Source organism: Lacerta agilis, chromosome 15 (assembly GCF_009819535.1).
Source record: "Lacerta agilis isolate rLacAgi1 chromosome 15, rLacAgi1.pri, whole genome shotgun sequence".
Lineage (NCBI taxonomy): Eukaryota > Metazoa > Chordata > Lepidosauria > Squamata > Lacertidae > Lacerta > Lacerta agilis.
The window spans coordinates 20,217,279-20,232,464 of record NC_046326.1 but is presented as its reverse complement, the minus strand read 5'-3'; the positions used below and the strand labels follow the sequence as shown (position 1 = coordinate 20,232,464).

The 15,186-nt window shown below is 48.1% G+C and overlaps 1 protein-coding gene across 2 annotated transcripts in view; it reads left to right on the top strand.

The window, feature by feature from the left end:
* LOC117060066 (nectin-1-like) overlaps positions 1-1,575 on the top strand; it is a 127,238-nt gene extending 125,663 nt beyond the window's left edge. For both annotated transcript variants that reach the window (XM_033172157.1, XM_033172156.1), the window contains one exon: positions 725-1,575. In XM_033172157.1, the coding sequence (XP_033028048.1) occupies positions 725-1,269 (545 nt within the window). In that variant the 3' untranslated portion in view covers positions 1,270-1,575. The remainder of the gene's footprint in view (positions 1-724) is intronic.
* The last annotated feature ends 13,611 nt before the right edge of the window (positions 1,576-15,186 follow it).

Below are 15,186 nucleotides of genomic sequence, written 5' to 3'. Positions count from 1 at the left end.
CAAATGCATAAATTTCAAATGCATAAATTGCCTGCAAAATTGCAAACTCGAAGCAAGAATAATTCAAAGTTGCATTGCAAATAGGACGCTGCATTTTTAAGGCTTGGCGGTTTCTTTCCACCTGCCTTGATTTTTCATGGGATCTTAACATCTCCAAGTGGGAAACTTTATCAAACACGTATCAAACAGCAACAGAAGCCCGATGATCACCCACTGTCAAATATTCTGCGAATATTCGGCAGATGTGCTTTGAGTGCTCAGGATAGGGGTAAAAGAAATGTGGGGTGGAATTCTGAAGGGAAATTTGAGGAGCACGGTGTCTTCAGCTCAGGTCCCCAACACCTAAAGATGTTTCCTTGGGGTGGGGTGGGGTGGGTGCATGCAGTTGGCATTTCAGAGCTCCTGGCTCTGACAGGAACATGGAGTCGGGATGTTCCAATGCGCTGGGCTGATGCATGAGGCTAACTTGCTTGCGCTGACAGAAGCGGACTTTGAGGCTTAATCCGCCGCACAGAGGCTGAGCCGAGGGCCTCCGTAGGTAGCCACCCCCCCTTCCCCGACTTTTCCCTCCCTTTTCCCTTCTCCTCATCTCCCCACCCCCCCCCCACCCTCCCCGATATATTTTTTTTTTTGAATTTGGTTTCTTTAAACTCTTAAAGCATGGTGTGGCCGTTCCTCACAGACTGACGCTTGTTCCCCCTTCCATCTGTCTTTTCCTACCCAGAATTCCCCTACACCCCGTCTCCACCGGGCACATCCGTGGCGCAGTCGACCATCCCCACCGCTGTGATTGGGGGCGTGGTGGGCGGAGTCTCCCTGGTCGTGGTGCTGGCCGTGGTGGTTTTTGTCGTGCTCCGCCACCGGCGCCACACCTTCAAGGGCGACTACAGCACCAAGAAGCACGTCTACGGCAACGGCTACAGCAAGGCCGGCATCCCCCAGCACCACCCTCCCATGGCGCAGAACCTCCAGTACCCCGACGACTCGGATGACGAGAAGAAGGCCGGCCCGCTGGGGGGGCACAGCTACGAGGACGAGGAGGAGGACGGCGCCGGAGGGGACCGCAAGCTGGGCGGGGGACCCCCCGGCAAGTACGAAGACGACTCCAAGCGGCCTTACTTCACGGTGGACGAGGGCGAGGCCCGCTCGGAGGCCTACGACGAGAGGACACTCGGTTTCCAGTACGACCCCGAGCAGCTGGACATAGCCGATAACATGGTCTCTCAGAACGACGGGTCATTTATTTCCAAAAAGGAGTGGTATGTTTAGCTCGCTCCGGCCGCACACCCCTTCTCTTGCCTCCTCGCACTCGCCACGCGCTGCCTCCGAGCCCCAGGGCCAACAGCTGTCACGCACAGCCCCTGCGTGCCCTCTTCATGCACGAGCCCATGCGCACGCACACATAACACACAAAAACACATCGACCTGGGCAGGGCGCATAGTGTGACAGAGACTCTCTGTTTTTTTTTTTTTCCGTTTAATGAACTGCTGCTGGTTCAGAGGCAACCAGGACAAGGCGAGGCAGGAGGGGGCTGGTCGTTCGTTTTATCCATTTTTGCTTTCGTTGTGGGGGGGGAGGGGTGTTGGGGGAGGGGGGGGACATTTCTCCTTCCCTGCTCCCCCACCCCCGCACTCCCTTAAGTCCTCCAGCAGATCTTTGTTCCCTAAAGTGTTGTTTCTGTGGCTTTGGTGTTAAGATTCCTTTCCTTTTAATGACTACTGCCCACCCTTGTATAGTATACTGAAACTCCCCCCCCCCGAAAAAACCCTTCTGTTTGTAGTCTTAAGGTGTCTCTTTGTCAACATTTGGGTTTCCCCTCCCAATGCCCCCCTCCCCCCCAACAAAAAACAAAACAAAACACTGGAACTTGTATGTTGTCTTAACGTTGTACGGGGGATGGGGGGGCCTAAATCACACACCAATGAATTTTGGAATGGGAGGGGGGCCACAAGGACAGAAAGCACAAAAAGCTCAGATGATCCAGGGGGAAGGCATCTCTGTCCTCATCTGGGCTTGTATATCTTTATCTGTATATTCATTTGAGCTCCTGTTGCCGTTTCCCACAATGCACTTCTGGTGGGGAGGCGAAATCCACCAGCCTTGTGTGTGTGTGTGTGGTTTTTTTTAGGAAACATAACGAATGACTTGATCATCAAAAGAACAACTGCGAAAGTACAACAGGAAACTGCATGATATCAAGGAGGGCGAGTGTAGCCATTTTCCTCCTGTGTTCTTGCTTTGCTTTTTAACAATTATTGTTATTTTCAGTTGGAGGGGTGGAGCATCCGAGGGCCGTAGCTCAATGGCAGAGCACTGCTTTGCATGCAGAAGGTCCCGAGTTCAGATCCCGATAACATCTCCCAAATAGGGCTGGGAAAGACTGAAATCCCGGAGAGCTGCTGCCAGTCCGTGCAGACAGTACTGAGCTAGATGGACAAGCGGTGGTCTGGCTCAGTATAAGGCAAGCTTCCTTTCTCCCTAAGTTTCCCCCGATGGGCATGCCTCATGTTCAGAAAACTATCTGTGTTATCAAACAAGGAAGGGGTACCGCAGACATCCTTACAGAGGCAAATTGGACCCAACATAGAGGTTGCCAATGGGCCATTCGGATCTCATGGCTCTCTCTGCTAACTCCTGCCAACCTCCTGCTCTGGGTTGGCTGTGCAGAGCGATTCCCTTCCCACGTGCTCAGTTTTACTTGAAGGCTGCAGAGGACAGGCCACAGCTCGGTGCTCAAGGGTGTGCTTGCATGCAGGAGGTCCCAGGTTCGATCCCCAATGGCATCTCCAGGTAGGGCTGGAAGAGAACCCTGCCTGAAATCCCAGAGACACCTCTGCCAGTCACTGGAGACAGTACTTGAGGAAGATGGACTCCACAGGGGATGTGGGTGGTGTTGTGGTCTAAACCACTGAGCCTCTTGGACTTGCCAATCAGAAGGTCAGCGATTCAAATCCCTGCGATGGAGTGAGCTCCCGTTGCTCTGTCCCAGCTCCTGCCAACCTAGCAGTTTGAAAGCACGCCAGTGCAAGTAGGTAAAAAGGTACCGCTGCGGCGGGAAAGTAAACGGTGTTTCCGTGCGCTCACAGAATTTATCTTAGTGGGACTCCATATAATGCTCTATGAAGGAGGAATAATTCCGCAGGGCTGGATCAGGCAAGATGTTGCCTCCTTCACAGGATCAGTCCTTGCTTGACCATGCATGCACACCCATCATTGCTTGCAGGGAATGGAAGTGGGCATGCCGATAGCGTTTCTTTAAATATTGGCGACTTGGCAGGCAGCAGCCATTGCCACGAACCACCTTGCTGAGGAGGAAAGGGTAACATTTTCAGCTGCAGCCACAGGGTTGGCAGCGGCTGCTCACTGCGGGCATAGCTTTCATTCCCATGGCTCCTTGATCGCTGGAGGCTTCTCTCAGACTGAGCACAGGGGACGTCTGCCATGTGACATCTTTCAGGGTAGCGTAGGGACGAAAGATCCCCTCCTTCTGTTGCATGTCTTGAGGGAAGGCAGAAGCAGGATGTATATACTGCAGGGGAAATGGATTCCAAAATTTTCTGCATCTGGGAGGCCGAAATTCCGCAACCTGAATAAACGACACATTTGTTTGCATTGATATGACTAGATGTGCATCATTTTCTCCTATGTTGAGAGTTGAGTTTTCAAATAATCTGGATGGTGGGAGGGGGCGTCATTTGCTTTTTTCAAGAAAGGGGTGAGGAACAGAGGAAAAACACTGAGATGTTTTTACAGGCAGTAATGAGATCTGGAAACTTGAGCTCCTCTCAGATGTCCCGTATCCGTGGATACTGGATATGCATAGATCAGAGGTGGATCTTGTGCTTATGCACCCCAATCTGTGCACATTCAGTGTCCGCAGTGTTTTCTTTTAGTAAAATCTGATACCTCCAAGATCCCAAATATCCCTCCAGATGGCTTCAAGACCATGGCCATGTGGAATGCACAGAGAGATCTGTACATAAGCTGTTGGCTCCTTGTAAGAGAAAACGAGAAAGGTTTCGAACAAACGAAAAGCAAGTCCTGATCTAAATATTGCATCTGTGTCTTCAGTAGCCACAGGGCACAGAGCAGTTTGTCAAAGGCTGCAGCAAAACACAGAGGCAGCATCTGCTGAATTCCTCTTGGAGGGATCTACTCTGCAGGCTTCAGCAGTCATCCGCTCTCCCCTATAGAGCATGTTCAACACAGTCAAAACTACAGTGCCCAGGATTCTTCGGGAGGAAGTTATGCTGGCTAAGCTGCACTATATGTTTAAAGCAATACCATACCACTTTAAACAGCCATGGCTTACCCTGAACAAAGAATTCTGGGAAGTGTAGTTTGTTAAGAATCCTGGGACTTGTCAGACTTATTCTCCTCGCAGAATTACAATTTCCAGAGTTCTCCTAGAAGAGGGATCGGTTGTTAAACCCCTCTGAGAAGTGCAACTCTGCAGAGGGAATAGAGGTCTCTTAGCAATGCTCAGCACCCTTAAATTATATGCCACAGTTGTGGTACGATAATGCTTTAAATGCATAATGCAGATGGACTTTATATACGCCGTTTTGATCCTGGACACATCTGATCTATAGACATACGATGGCAAATATCACAGATAGACCTGTCCTCCATTTGAAAAGCCTCTCTCCAATGGTCCATGTAATGAGTCAATTTGGAGTCCAACGCCCAGGACAGATTTCCTGTATGTACATCTATGCACTTGTTCTTCTTAATCTGCCGTGGAATGGGAAGGCAAAGCAACCACCAGCCTTCGTACCGTGCCTGCTGAAGCGAGCAGGACTCCAGATATGCAGCAGATACCGATTCCATATAGACGTATGACAGCACCCAACTGGAGCTTCCAGGCCACGCTTGCAAGTCGAAAGAGGCGGGTGTTAATTTGGCACGCAGGATAATGCGCGGGTGCCGCGTCGCTGTTTGCGCAGCATCGATAATCTGTGTAGGAAATTCAGCATGTATTAAGCGGCCCTGAATTGGATGCAGGACCCCCGCGGGACCCTAATTAGCAAGGCTAAATGATTCACAGTTAATCCATAGCGTGAAATAAGATGCCTGTAAAAGAAAAAAACAGAACAAAAAATTATGGATCAAGGCTTTTGTCAGTGCCAGGCCTCTGATAACACCAGGAACATCCATTGCTGCAGCTGTATGTATCTGGAGATTCATGTTGCCATCGTCCCTGGCCAGTGGCTATGCTTTCTGGAGATGACAGGGGGTCACCCAGTGACCTTTGGGGACCCATAGTTGGGAACAACTGCAGTATAGACCCATAGAATAGGATAGAAGCATCAGGTGGTTTTGTCAAGATACGGGATTTCTGCTTTTCTCCACCAAGAACCAGGAACCACCAGTAATCCTAAGAAAGTTTGTGTTTCTTGAAATGCCTACAGCTATAGAACATGAGCTCTGTTTTCCTCGCTTTCCTTGAATTTTGTTTTAGGCGAAGGTTTGTTAGCACCTCAAAAAGGTGGCAAGTCCATCTGAGAAGTATTCAGAAATCTTCTGAAACTGCTTTAGGCTACTTTTATCATTTCTGAGCATGTGTTGCTTGAGCAGGACACAGGCTGCAAACCCACTCAGATTTCTTTACTTTCCCCTCAAAATTTGGTGGCAATGTAAATTTAAAAAATAAATTAAGCGGGAGGATGGGTTGGTTAGAAAGCTAACCTGGTTAATGCATAAGGGGATGTTCTGTTAACTCTTGATTCACCTCCATTGCACCAAGTCCTGAAGAGTGCAGCTCATAGAGGCCTTGCCAGGAATCGCCAAGACTAGAACCAGTATTATTTTTCTTGAAAAAGAGGTGCCAGAACTCACCATGAATGCCTCACTTGTTCTCTTAAAATGGCAATGGCACCCATTTGAGAGGTGCCGGAACTGATTTCCAGTTTGGAAAAAAAAAAAATCCTTAGTAGAACCATAGGCTGTTTTGGGTTTCACTGCTTTTTCTGGTGAGCCACTTGAGGCAGATAGAAGAAGGAAGGAAGGAAGGAAAAGGCTGAATTAGGGCTTGAGCATAAAAGGAAAAAAGAAAATGAACTTTAACATGACAACCATCATGTTTTCTCTCCCAGAAGCCCCTTTAGAGTGACGGCAAGAAGGATTGCCCACACTCTGGCTTCTGGTCGATGCCCATAGTGATATAACATAGTTCTGAAGCCAGTTCAGAATGAGGACAATGCTTCCTGTCTTCACTCTTAACCTACTTATGAGAGTAAAACAGTGTTGCATCCACTGCAAATAACTGGCAACAACGAAAGAAGGACTGGGGCAGTTTGGGGAAATGTAAAACAAAAAAACCAAACCATAAGTTCAGCTTTGGTTTTCTTCTTCTTCTAGGTACCAGTGTATCTTCACCCCCCCACACCCAGTGTATTGGCTGCACATGGCCCAACATTTGGGCCACATTCTGTCCTTGTTAATAAGAATCTCCAAGCACATTCTGAGCCCCCAATTTTCCCATTTATTGCCTCCACCTCTCTTCTCAGTCCACTTTCCTGCCAGTTTGGAGACCAGCTTGTACTGAAACAGCTGGCATAATTGGGGGGGGGGGTCCCCACAGGCCCAATAGAGAAGCCCCTTAAACTGCAGGCTGGGAGTTCCTTGCTCCTGTTGTACTTCTTAGAGTGTTACATCTTGTTTCAGACTCTCCAGCCACTGAACCAGACTGCAAGTGTTGAGGTGGCCATTTTGTATGTGATTGGGGTGCATAGCAACTTTGGCACAAGCCGTGTTACAGAAGGAAGACACACTAGTTGCTGTTTGGTCCAGAGACTTGGAGGTGACACAGTAAAGCGGTTGCGGGGAATCCTTTGGCCCTCCAGGTGTTGCTGAACTAAAACTCCCATCAGTGACTATCCACTGGCCATGCTTGCTGGGGCTGATGTGAGTTGTGGTTCAGCAACATCTCGAAGGCACCAAATTGGCAGAGACTGCTAGAGACCCAACATGCTGTTCCCAACACCAGGCAGCCATCTGCTACCCGAAATTGCACAGCCATGGCACAAAAGCAGCAACCCCTATCCTGTTGTCTGCTACATCTGGTTCTCGGGGGTAGACTGCCCCTGACCTGTAGGTTCCATTTGACTTTTATGGCTAATAGTCTATTGTTAGAACCACTCCCCATATTTTCTCGATCCCTTGCCCATTTTGATTAATGTGAGGTCGATCCCAAAGATGTGCAGTGGGGTGGTAGAGAACAATGTTTCTGGGCACAAACTTATCTTCCTGGACAGCCAGCAAAAAAGGTGGGGGGAAGAAATCTGTGTTATCGGCCAAATTAAATCCATTTGAAATAGAACATGGCAGGTGTTTTTTCTGATGGGATTTATGTCTGGGATTACCCATCTCAATTTACCGTAGCGATTTGATTTCCCTTATTTAATTACGGGACTGATTTTCTTTCCTCGCCTCCCTTTGAATCATTTTTATTCAGCCCATTTAAGAGAGAGAGAGAGAGAGAGAGAGAAAGGGAAGGTTTCCTGAAGGGGGTGGGGGAAAGGCACAAATGTTGGGGTGGGTTTGATTGCAAAGCAAGATGCACACTGGGGGGGGGGGGAGAAGCCATTTAGATTTTTAAGGGGTAGGTGATGCCGGAAAGCCGTTGGTTGTTTGCGTAGAATCTCCGGGAGATTTGGCCAAAGGGGTTTTTCAAATCCTTAAAACGAAGGCAAATGATTGATTGAGGCAAAATATTGGATGCCAGAACATGTGAGTGGGCAGTTGAGATATACTTAGGCTCCCTGAGAATTCTGTCAGGGAAATAGCTGGGAATCTACAGCCACGTTCACGTCATACATTTGAAGCGCTACAAAATAGCCATGGCTGCCCCCCACCCAAATTCTAGGAGCTGAGAGTTGTTGGGACACTCCTATTCCCCTTCCAGAGTTACAGTCCCGGAGTGGTTTAACAATCAATCCCTCTTCGTGGGGCACTCGGGGAACTGCAGCAGGTTGTCGGGCTCCCCTAACAACTCCCAGCATCCATAATAAACTACAGCTCCCAGAAGCCAGGAGTGTTTAAGGTGGAATCTTAGAGCTTTAAAAGCATGGTTTGACAGTGGCCTAAATCCAAGTCGATGACTGCAACTATAGTGGCAAGCTTGGCCCCGCAGCCGTGGAAGTCCAGGGCCGTGGGTGCCATGCAGTGTGCATGACCCTGGCACCAAACTTTGTGGGTGCTCGGCTCCTTCATGGGGAATTTTGTGGGTGCTTGGGCACCCAGGGTGCCAGGGAGTTGGCACCTATGGTGGCCAGCCTCAGAGTGGCCAGCCTTTTGGGTGGTGGTGAGAGCCACTCTATCCAAATACAAAACCTTTCCAGCTCAGGTGATCCCTGAAGATTTACCTGAAGTGGAGAACAGGCAAACATATCACTGGTTGACCTTACAAAGACAAAGGGCTAGGATCCTGGTATTTATTCAAATTCGGGCTAGCCAATCCTGATGCCTCATACCACTTCCCAGTCACAGGGAACCATCCTGCGCAGCCTGATCCCAATGTAGTTCCATAAACCAGGCCCCGGTTTAAACCCTGGTCGTCCGTGTCACTACTGGAACCCAAGGGCGTTCCTGACTCCAGAACGATTAACCAAAAGTACAAGGGTGTGATTTTTTTGTGTTAACGTGGTGCTAAATGGGGAGGGTGGGGGTATTCTGTTTTGCTAGAACATTCCGTGGGTCCTTCTTCTCTTGAAAGCGAATGTATATGTAATGGCTCTCTAGGGTAAGATACTCAAACCGGTGTAAATAGATAACAATGGGGATTAATTGCACACCAGATGAAAACTTGGATGATTATTTTATTTTCCATTAAAAAAGAAAAAAAAATCTCCAAAGTGTTTTCATCCACTCGTGACTGTATCCACACCCTTTTCCTCCCCTCTCCTCCCATCCTACCCGCTGCTGTAATGATCATTGTGACATAAGATAAATAAATAAAAACAGCATTCGGAAAAAAAAATCTACTTTTTTGGTAATCTGTGTTGTAAGTGCTTTTGTAAAAAGAGAGAGAGAAAGAGAGAAAAGAATATTATGAATAATGTAATGGACTGAAATTGCTTTTATGATTATTATTTTTTGTTTCTTTTATTTTATTCCTTTTTATTTTGTTTCCCCATTCTTTGTAATAATAACTTTTGTCGTCGTTCTTTTTTTTTGTTTGTTTGTTTGGGCTGAACTGGGGGGTTTTTCATTTTGGGGGAAGCAATAATGGCTTCGCCCTCTTTTACTTGTATAAAATTTTTAAAAAAGAGAGAACTAGTGGTTCAACTGTGGAAAGAAATGTACTTTTTTATAAATAAAGAATTTTAAAACAAGGAAGCTGGAACGCCTGGATCTGTTTCTCCTTTGGAAGCCTGCAGCGGGTCTGGTTCTCTGCCTCCTCTGGACCACCAGCAAAACTACATGCATCTTGGGAGAGTGGGGTGGATCGAGGGGAAACTGGCAGCAACATCAGCTACTCTCAGGCTCCCTGCGGCTTCTGATAACCTGCTGTCAGTCTGCTTATAGTAGCTGGATTATGGTGCATAGAAGCCATTTCGGAAGGAAGCTGCTTGGCAGGCAGACACTTCCTGCCCTTCTCCTTGTCCTCTGATTCTCCCTGCAAGGGATTCCTCCTAAGCCTCTCTTTCCTCTTACAGCATTTCTCCACAGCTAAGTGGCAGAGGGTCCTTTCCATGCAGAGGGTCCCAGGTTCAGTCTCTGGCATCTCCAGGTAGGTCTGGGAGAGATCCCTGCCTGAAACCCTGGAGAGCCACTGCCCGTCAGTGTAGACCAGGGGTCCCCAAACTAAGGCCCAGGGGCCAGATGCGGCCCAATCGCCTTCTAAATCCGGCCCGCGGACGGTCCAGGAATCAGCGTGTTTTTACATGAGTAGAATGTGTCCTTTTATTTAAAATGCATCTCTGGGTTATTTGTGGGGCCTGCCTGGTGTTTTTACATGGGTATCTCTGGGTTATTTGTAGGGCATAGGAATTCGTTCATTCCCCCCCCCCAAAAAAAATATAGTCTGGCCCCACACAAGGTCTGAGGGATGGTGGACCGGCCCCCTGCTGAAAAGTTTGCTGACCCCTGGTGTAGACAATAGAACTGGATGGACCAGTGGTGTGATTCGGTAGAAAGCAGCTTTCTTTATCTGTAAAGGGCTATAGCTGAGGGTTTGAGCATCTGCTTTGCAGGCAGAAACTCCTAGGCTCAGTCTCCAGTAAGGGCTGGGATTGTCCCACTTCAGATAACCCTGAAGAGCTGGTCAGTGTATATGATACTGAGCTAGGAGCACCAGTAGTGTGACCTGGGAGTAAGGCAGCTTCCTAGGTTCCCAAGCCCGTTCCCCACATGCCCCCCGCAGGACACCCCCATCACTTTGAAAGTAGCCTCCCTCCCATCAACCCCCTTCTGTGTGTGCATGGCACTAGCATAGACATTGGCTGCCTATGAGCCTCTTGACCCTTTCCTCCCTTCCCCACTTGGGCATGGCCTGCTCCTATGCGCAAATATACACACAAAAAGAGATAGCATTTAAATGCCCTGCTGGATCAGGCCAAAGGGATGTCCAATCCTGTTCTCACAGTAGCCAACCAGATGCCTATGAGAAGCTCACAGGCAGAGTCTAAATGCAACAGTGCTCTCCACCACGTGTGATTCAAAGCAACTGATATTCAGAGTCATGCTGTCTCTGAAAGTGGAAGCAAAGTATACCTATCATGACTTGAAGTTGTTCACGCTAATGGGTTTGTTTAAGCCCAAGTGGCGCAATAAGTCCAGTTTCACAGCTCAGCCAATCCACCAGTTGTCAGTTTCCGTGCATGGATGTAGCCATACTGTTGTTGAGGCTATAGGCAGCCCGAATTTGGGGGCTGCTCAATTGACCTGTGACTGCCTGCCTCATCTCTAACCATGGGGACACCTCTCCACACAGTTGCTTGTGTGAATAATCATCAGAGGGGCTAAGCTTTTCTTTTTAAAATGCCACAATCTCTGTCCCCTCTCTGCTTGTCCCTGGTCTGGAATGCACAAACTGCCCTTCAGAACTCTTGGCAACTTATTAAAGTTGGGGGCCGGGGTGGGATTGCCTTCACTGAAGTTCATCAGATGTTTTCCTTACCTGAATAGGACTATCCAAATTTCATGATTAGGTAAAGCTCAGTGGCATCTTAAGAGTTTACAGAAATTCCACCACTCATGGAATGTCATCCATTGTACAGTTTCCCACCTTCATTTGAAATGGCAGAATTACTTCACTTTTAAGGCGGGGAAATCTGAGCGCCATCTTGAAATTTCATTTTCAGTAACCTGGGGTGGAGAACCTGTGGACCTCCAGTTAGTGTTGGACTCCCAGCTCCCATTAGCCACCATGGCCAATGGTCAGGGCTGATGGGAGTTGTAGTCCAAGAATATCTGGAAAACCGCTAGCTCATTCCCCCCCCCCACGCCTTGTGGTATCTGCTCTGTGTTCATCAGATTCCCATGTACCTGGCTTCTGAGTTCTCTGCCCAAGGAACCCCTAGGAAATGTGGTTCTGTGAGTGAAAGCTGAGATCTTGGGGGGGGGCATCTTTTTCCTTTCCACTGAAGCTGGCTCAGGAAGGGCCAAAGAACGAGAAATGACCCCACTATGATCTTCAACCAAGATGTGGCTGTCGCTTTGGATCACAGGGATGTGTCACTAGGTCCCTGGCCAGCAGGAGAAGCTATGATGTGTCCTTCCGAGTGCCAGCTGGGGACCTGTCATTTCAGGTTGCCTTCGGGGGAAAGGGAAATAGATAGACAGTGGCAGCGGTGGAGGGTGACTGCCTGGATAGATGGATTTGGCCTCAGGGCTCCTTGCAGGATCTGCTCTAGAAGGGGAAGGTTATGGTACTTCCTTTGGTCTGGTCTGGCAGCCATCTTGCTCTCCCATTGCCCTTCCTTATCAGAGCAGCATTTGGCCTATGCCCAAGGAGCTGCAGCTTCTAATACCATCTGTCAGGCTCATAGCTCCAGCAGAGACTACCTTGCCGCTTAGCGGATCAGTGTTGTGTATGTGTTCGAGATGCCCTTGGGTTTGGGTTTGTTTGGTTCCCCCCCCCCCCTCGCAGCAAATTTCAGGACAAATTTGAAGACATGTCAGCGGAATTCCACCAGAAGCCAAAGAAAAGTGTTACTAAAACAAGTGGAATTCTAACAGTGGCACTGCACATCCATTGCTGTCTATGGGAATGAACCCACAGAGAACATTGGTGTGCATGTTTAGCTGAGCTGCATTGCGGACATCACCTTTTTGCCTTTTCTTGACATTTGGGGGCCCTGTTGAGAGCTGAGCACTGGTAAATAATGATGGTTATGTTCTACCTCCACTGTTTGAGGGAGAATGCTTCTGGTCTAGCAGGCTGTTTTTATGTTCTTGTGAAAATTGCCTAAGAGTTGCTGCCAACTTTCAGGCTGTCCCTTGGTTAGATCAGCAAAAGAATCTATAGGGAACTCAAAGGGTTTTGATAAGACACTCTTTCTTTTCCTTTTTTATAACAATATTTGTTACTCAACAATTATATTCCAATTCAACAATTCCAATTTAACTTCCCGCTCACCCAGCGTTGATGTTTATAACCCAAAATGCAGTTTAAGGTTCTGTCTTATCTAATTCCATCCTAACATGTTTCTTAATATACTCTCCTGTTTTCTTACACTTCAAATCCCACTGTGGTCTTCACATATGGGGAAACAGCTTTTTAAATAGACTAGAAAGGGTTTCCAGGATTCTCAATGCTCAGAAATGGAAGGAGGAGAGAACACCTCAAGGGATGAATGATAAGACACCCTTTCTTGATGCCCTCAGAAAGAAAGCATTACCACATATCAGGGATCGCAACTTCCAGATGTTGTTGGACTTCAATTACTACCAGCCCAAATCAGCAGATCCATTGGTCACAAATGATGGGAGTTGTAGTCATTATGTTGATTAATCCTGTCACAGATTACTAGTCCAGCTGTCCTATGGGCATCACAATGCTCAACTGTCCTGGAGACCCTGTTGAGAGTGGAGGGCTGGTGAAGAAACTCTCTTTGCATTGGCCAAAGTTGGTATCGAGTTGAGTGAAGAAGTTGTGGCCCTCCAGATGTGGTTGAACTCCAGCTGTCCTCAGCCCAAACCAGCATGGCCAAAGGTGAGGGAAACAATAGTCCAACAGCACCATTTTCCTGGAACTAGTGTTTCTCATGGCTTTTTTCGAAAGGAATTTTGAGGTTCTTGCTTTGGAAAAGCACCTGAAGAATTTTGAGGAAAGCGAGTCTTGATAATGCGAATGAAAGATCTCGAGGCTTGGGGGTGGGGGGAGAGGCCCCGCAAATCCCTAGTATGTATAAATCTAGATTCCTAACAGCTGGTTCAACACAGCTAGCCAAGCGCAGAAAACAGAACAAAGGCACACAGATTGGGCACTGAACTGGAAACGGCAGAGAGGGAGGGAGAGAGAGAGAGCCTGGCTGCAACGTGGCAAATGGCACTGTAGCAACAACCCAGAGGGAATTTCTGCCTTTCTTTTCCCAGGCCTGTCCCTCTCACAGCTGAGCAATGAGGGGATAAAACCATAACATGGGGCTCTCTCTTGCTCTGTTGGAGATGCAGGAAGCCTGGAGCGGGTGCCCTCCCAGTTTGGGTTTCCTTGGAACAAACGAGGAACAGGTGTGAGTCCAAAATTCCCACAGAGAGAGCAGGGCGGGGAGGCGGGAGAGTTTCTCAAATTGCTTTTGCAGCTTAGAAACAGCATTGCCAGAGCTCCTCGCAGCACAGTTCAGCTTCAGGCATAGCTATAAGGTTGTATGCAACCATGTTTCGCTCTGAGTAATCCCACTGCAGTGAATGAATCATAAGTTAGTCATGCCCATTGACCTCAGTGGGCCTACTCATTGGATGCAACCCTATAAGGTTGCAGCCAACTAAAATCTATTCAGAGTAGGCCCATTGCAATGAAATTGATTTGTGAATTGAAAGGAACAGAACCAAAAGTTGTATAATGAAGGTGCCAGACTCACCCCTGTGGGTAGGAAAATCCAGGATTTAAGGGATACCTTAGAAACGGTCATCTCCCAGGTAACCACCACCCCAAACTTCTGAGGGAGGTGGAACAACTAAAGGGGACCCCTCTGCTGATCACAACACCCAGGAGATTCTCAGTAGAAGGAGATGGTCTCCCATATATGTGGGGTACAATCAAGTGGTGGTATACAAATGCTGTTCAGTTAATCAATCAATCAATAAGGCAGGGGGTATCAGGATTGACTTAGCTTGACAGCAGCAGACTAAAGCATGCAAATCAGAGTTTGTGGCACACACAGCTGTTCTCCATTTCCTCGCCATCTCTGCCCAATCCCCATCATCAGCCATCTGAGGCATCTACTCCACTCTATCCAATGTTAGGGCTGGCCCTGCATTCCCAGTCAGGCTAGAGCAGGGGGCACCATCGTAGTGCCCAAAGGGGCCACTGTGCTTGCCAGTACCTCCTCTGGCACCCATGAAAGGTCTGAGCAAAATCCCTCTCAGAAATCCACAGCACAATGAGATACCTTTTGCTCTTCCTACTTAGTTCCTGTCCACACCAGCTCAGCCTCTCGTACACTGTACATGTTCCCTGAAACATGCCCATATTCCATTGCAAGGACCGGACACCCACCCTCCTTCCCTTTCTGAACAAAGGAAAGGAGCAAAAAGAAGCTTTCCTTAGAACGAGAGTGGCAGTCCTGATGTAGCTGCCTTTTCACCTCCACAGGAGGTGTGGAATCTAATGGGGGCTACACCTGCCCCATATTTTGCCCCTTCTTCTGCTTTTTTTTAGATGTGGCAGCCATTTTGTGACTGGCACCTGCAACCCTTTTTCGAAATTCCAAATGGGCCCAGTGGCCCAACAAAATGGACGGCCCCTGGGCTAGAGGCTGCTTTAACGGCTGCTCAGCATTCATCATGGCCTCTCAACTGTGTCTCTCTTCCTCTGAATAATACATTGAAACAGTTGGAAAATCCAGACATTTCCTTCCCAACAGATATTCAAGGCTATGTCTTTAAGCCAACATTATATTGAAAGGACTCCTTTTAAAAAACCAGATCACTGTCTCCACAGGTTTTTCTTATCCTAAAGTTGAAATACTATACTGTATAGCTGTTGTGTTAAGTATGGTACCCAACCTGGAAACCTT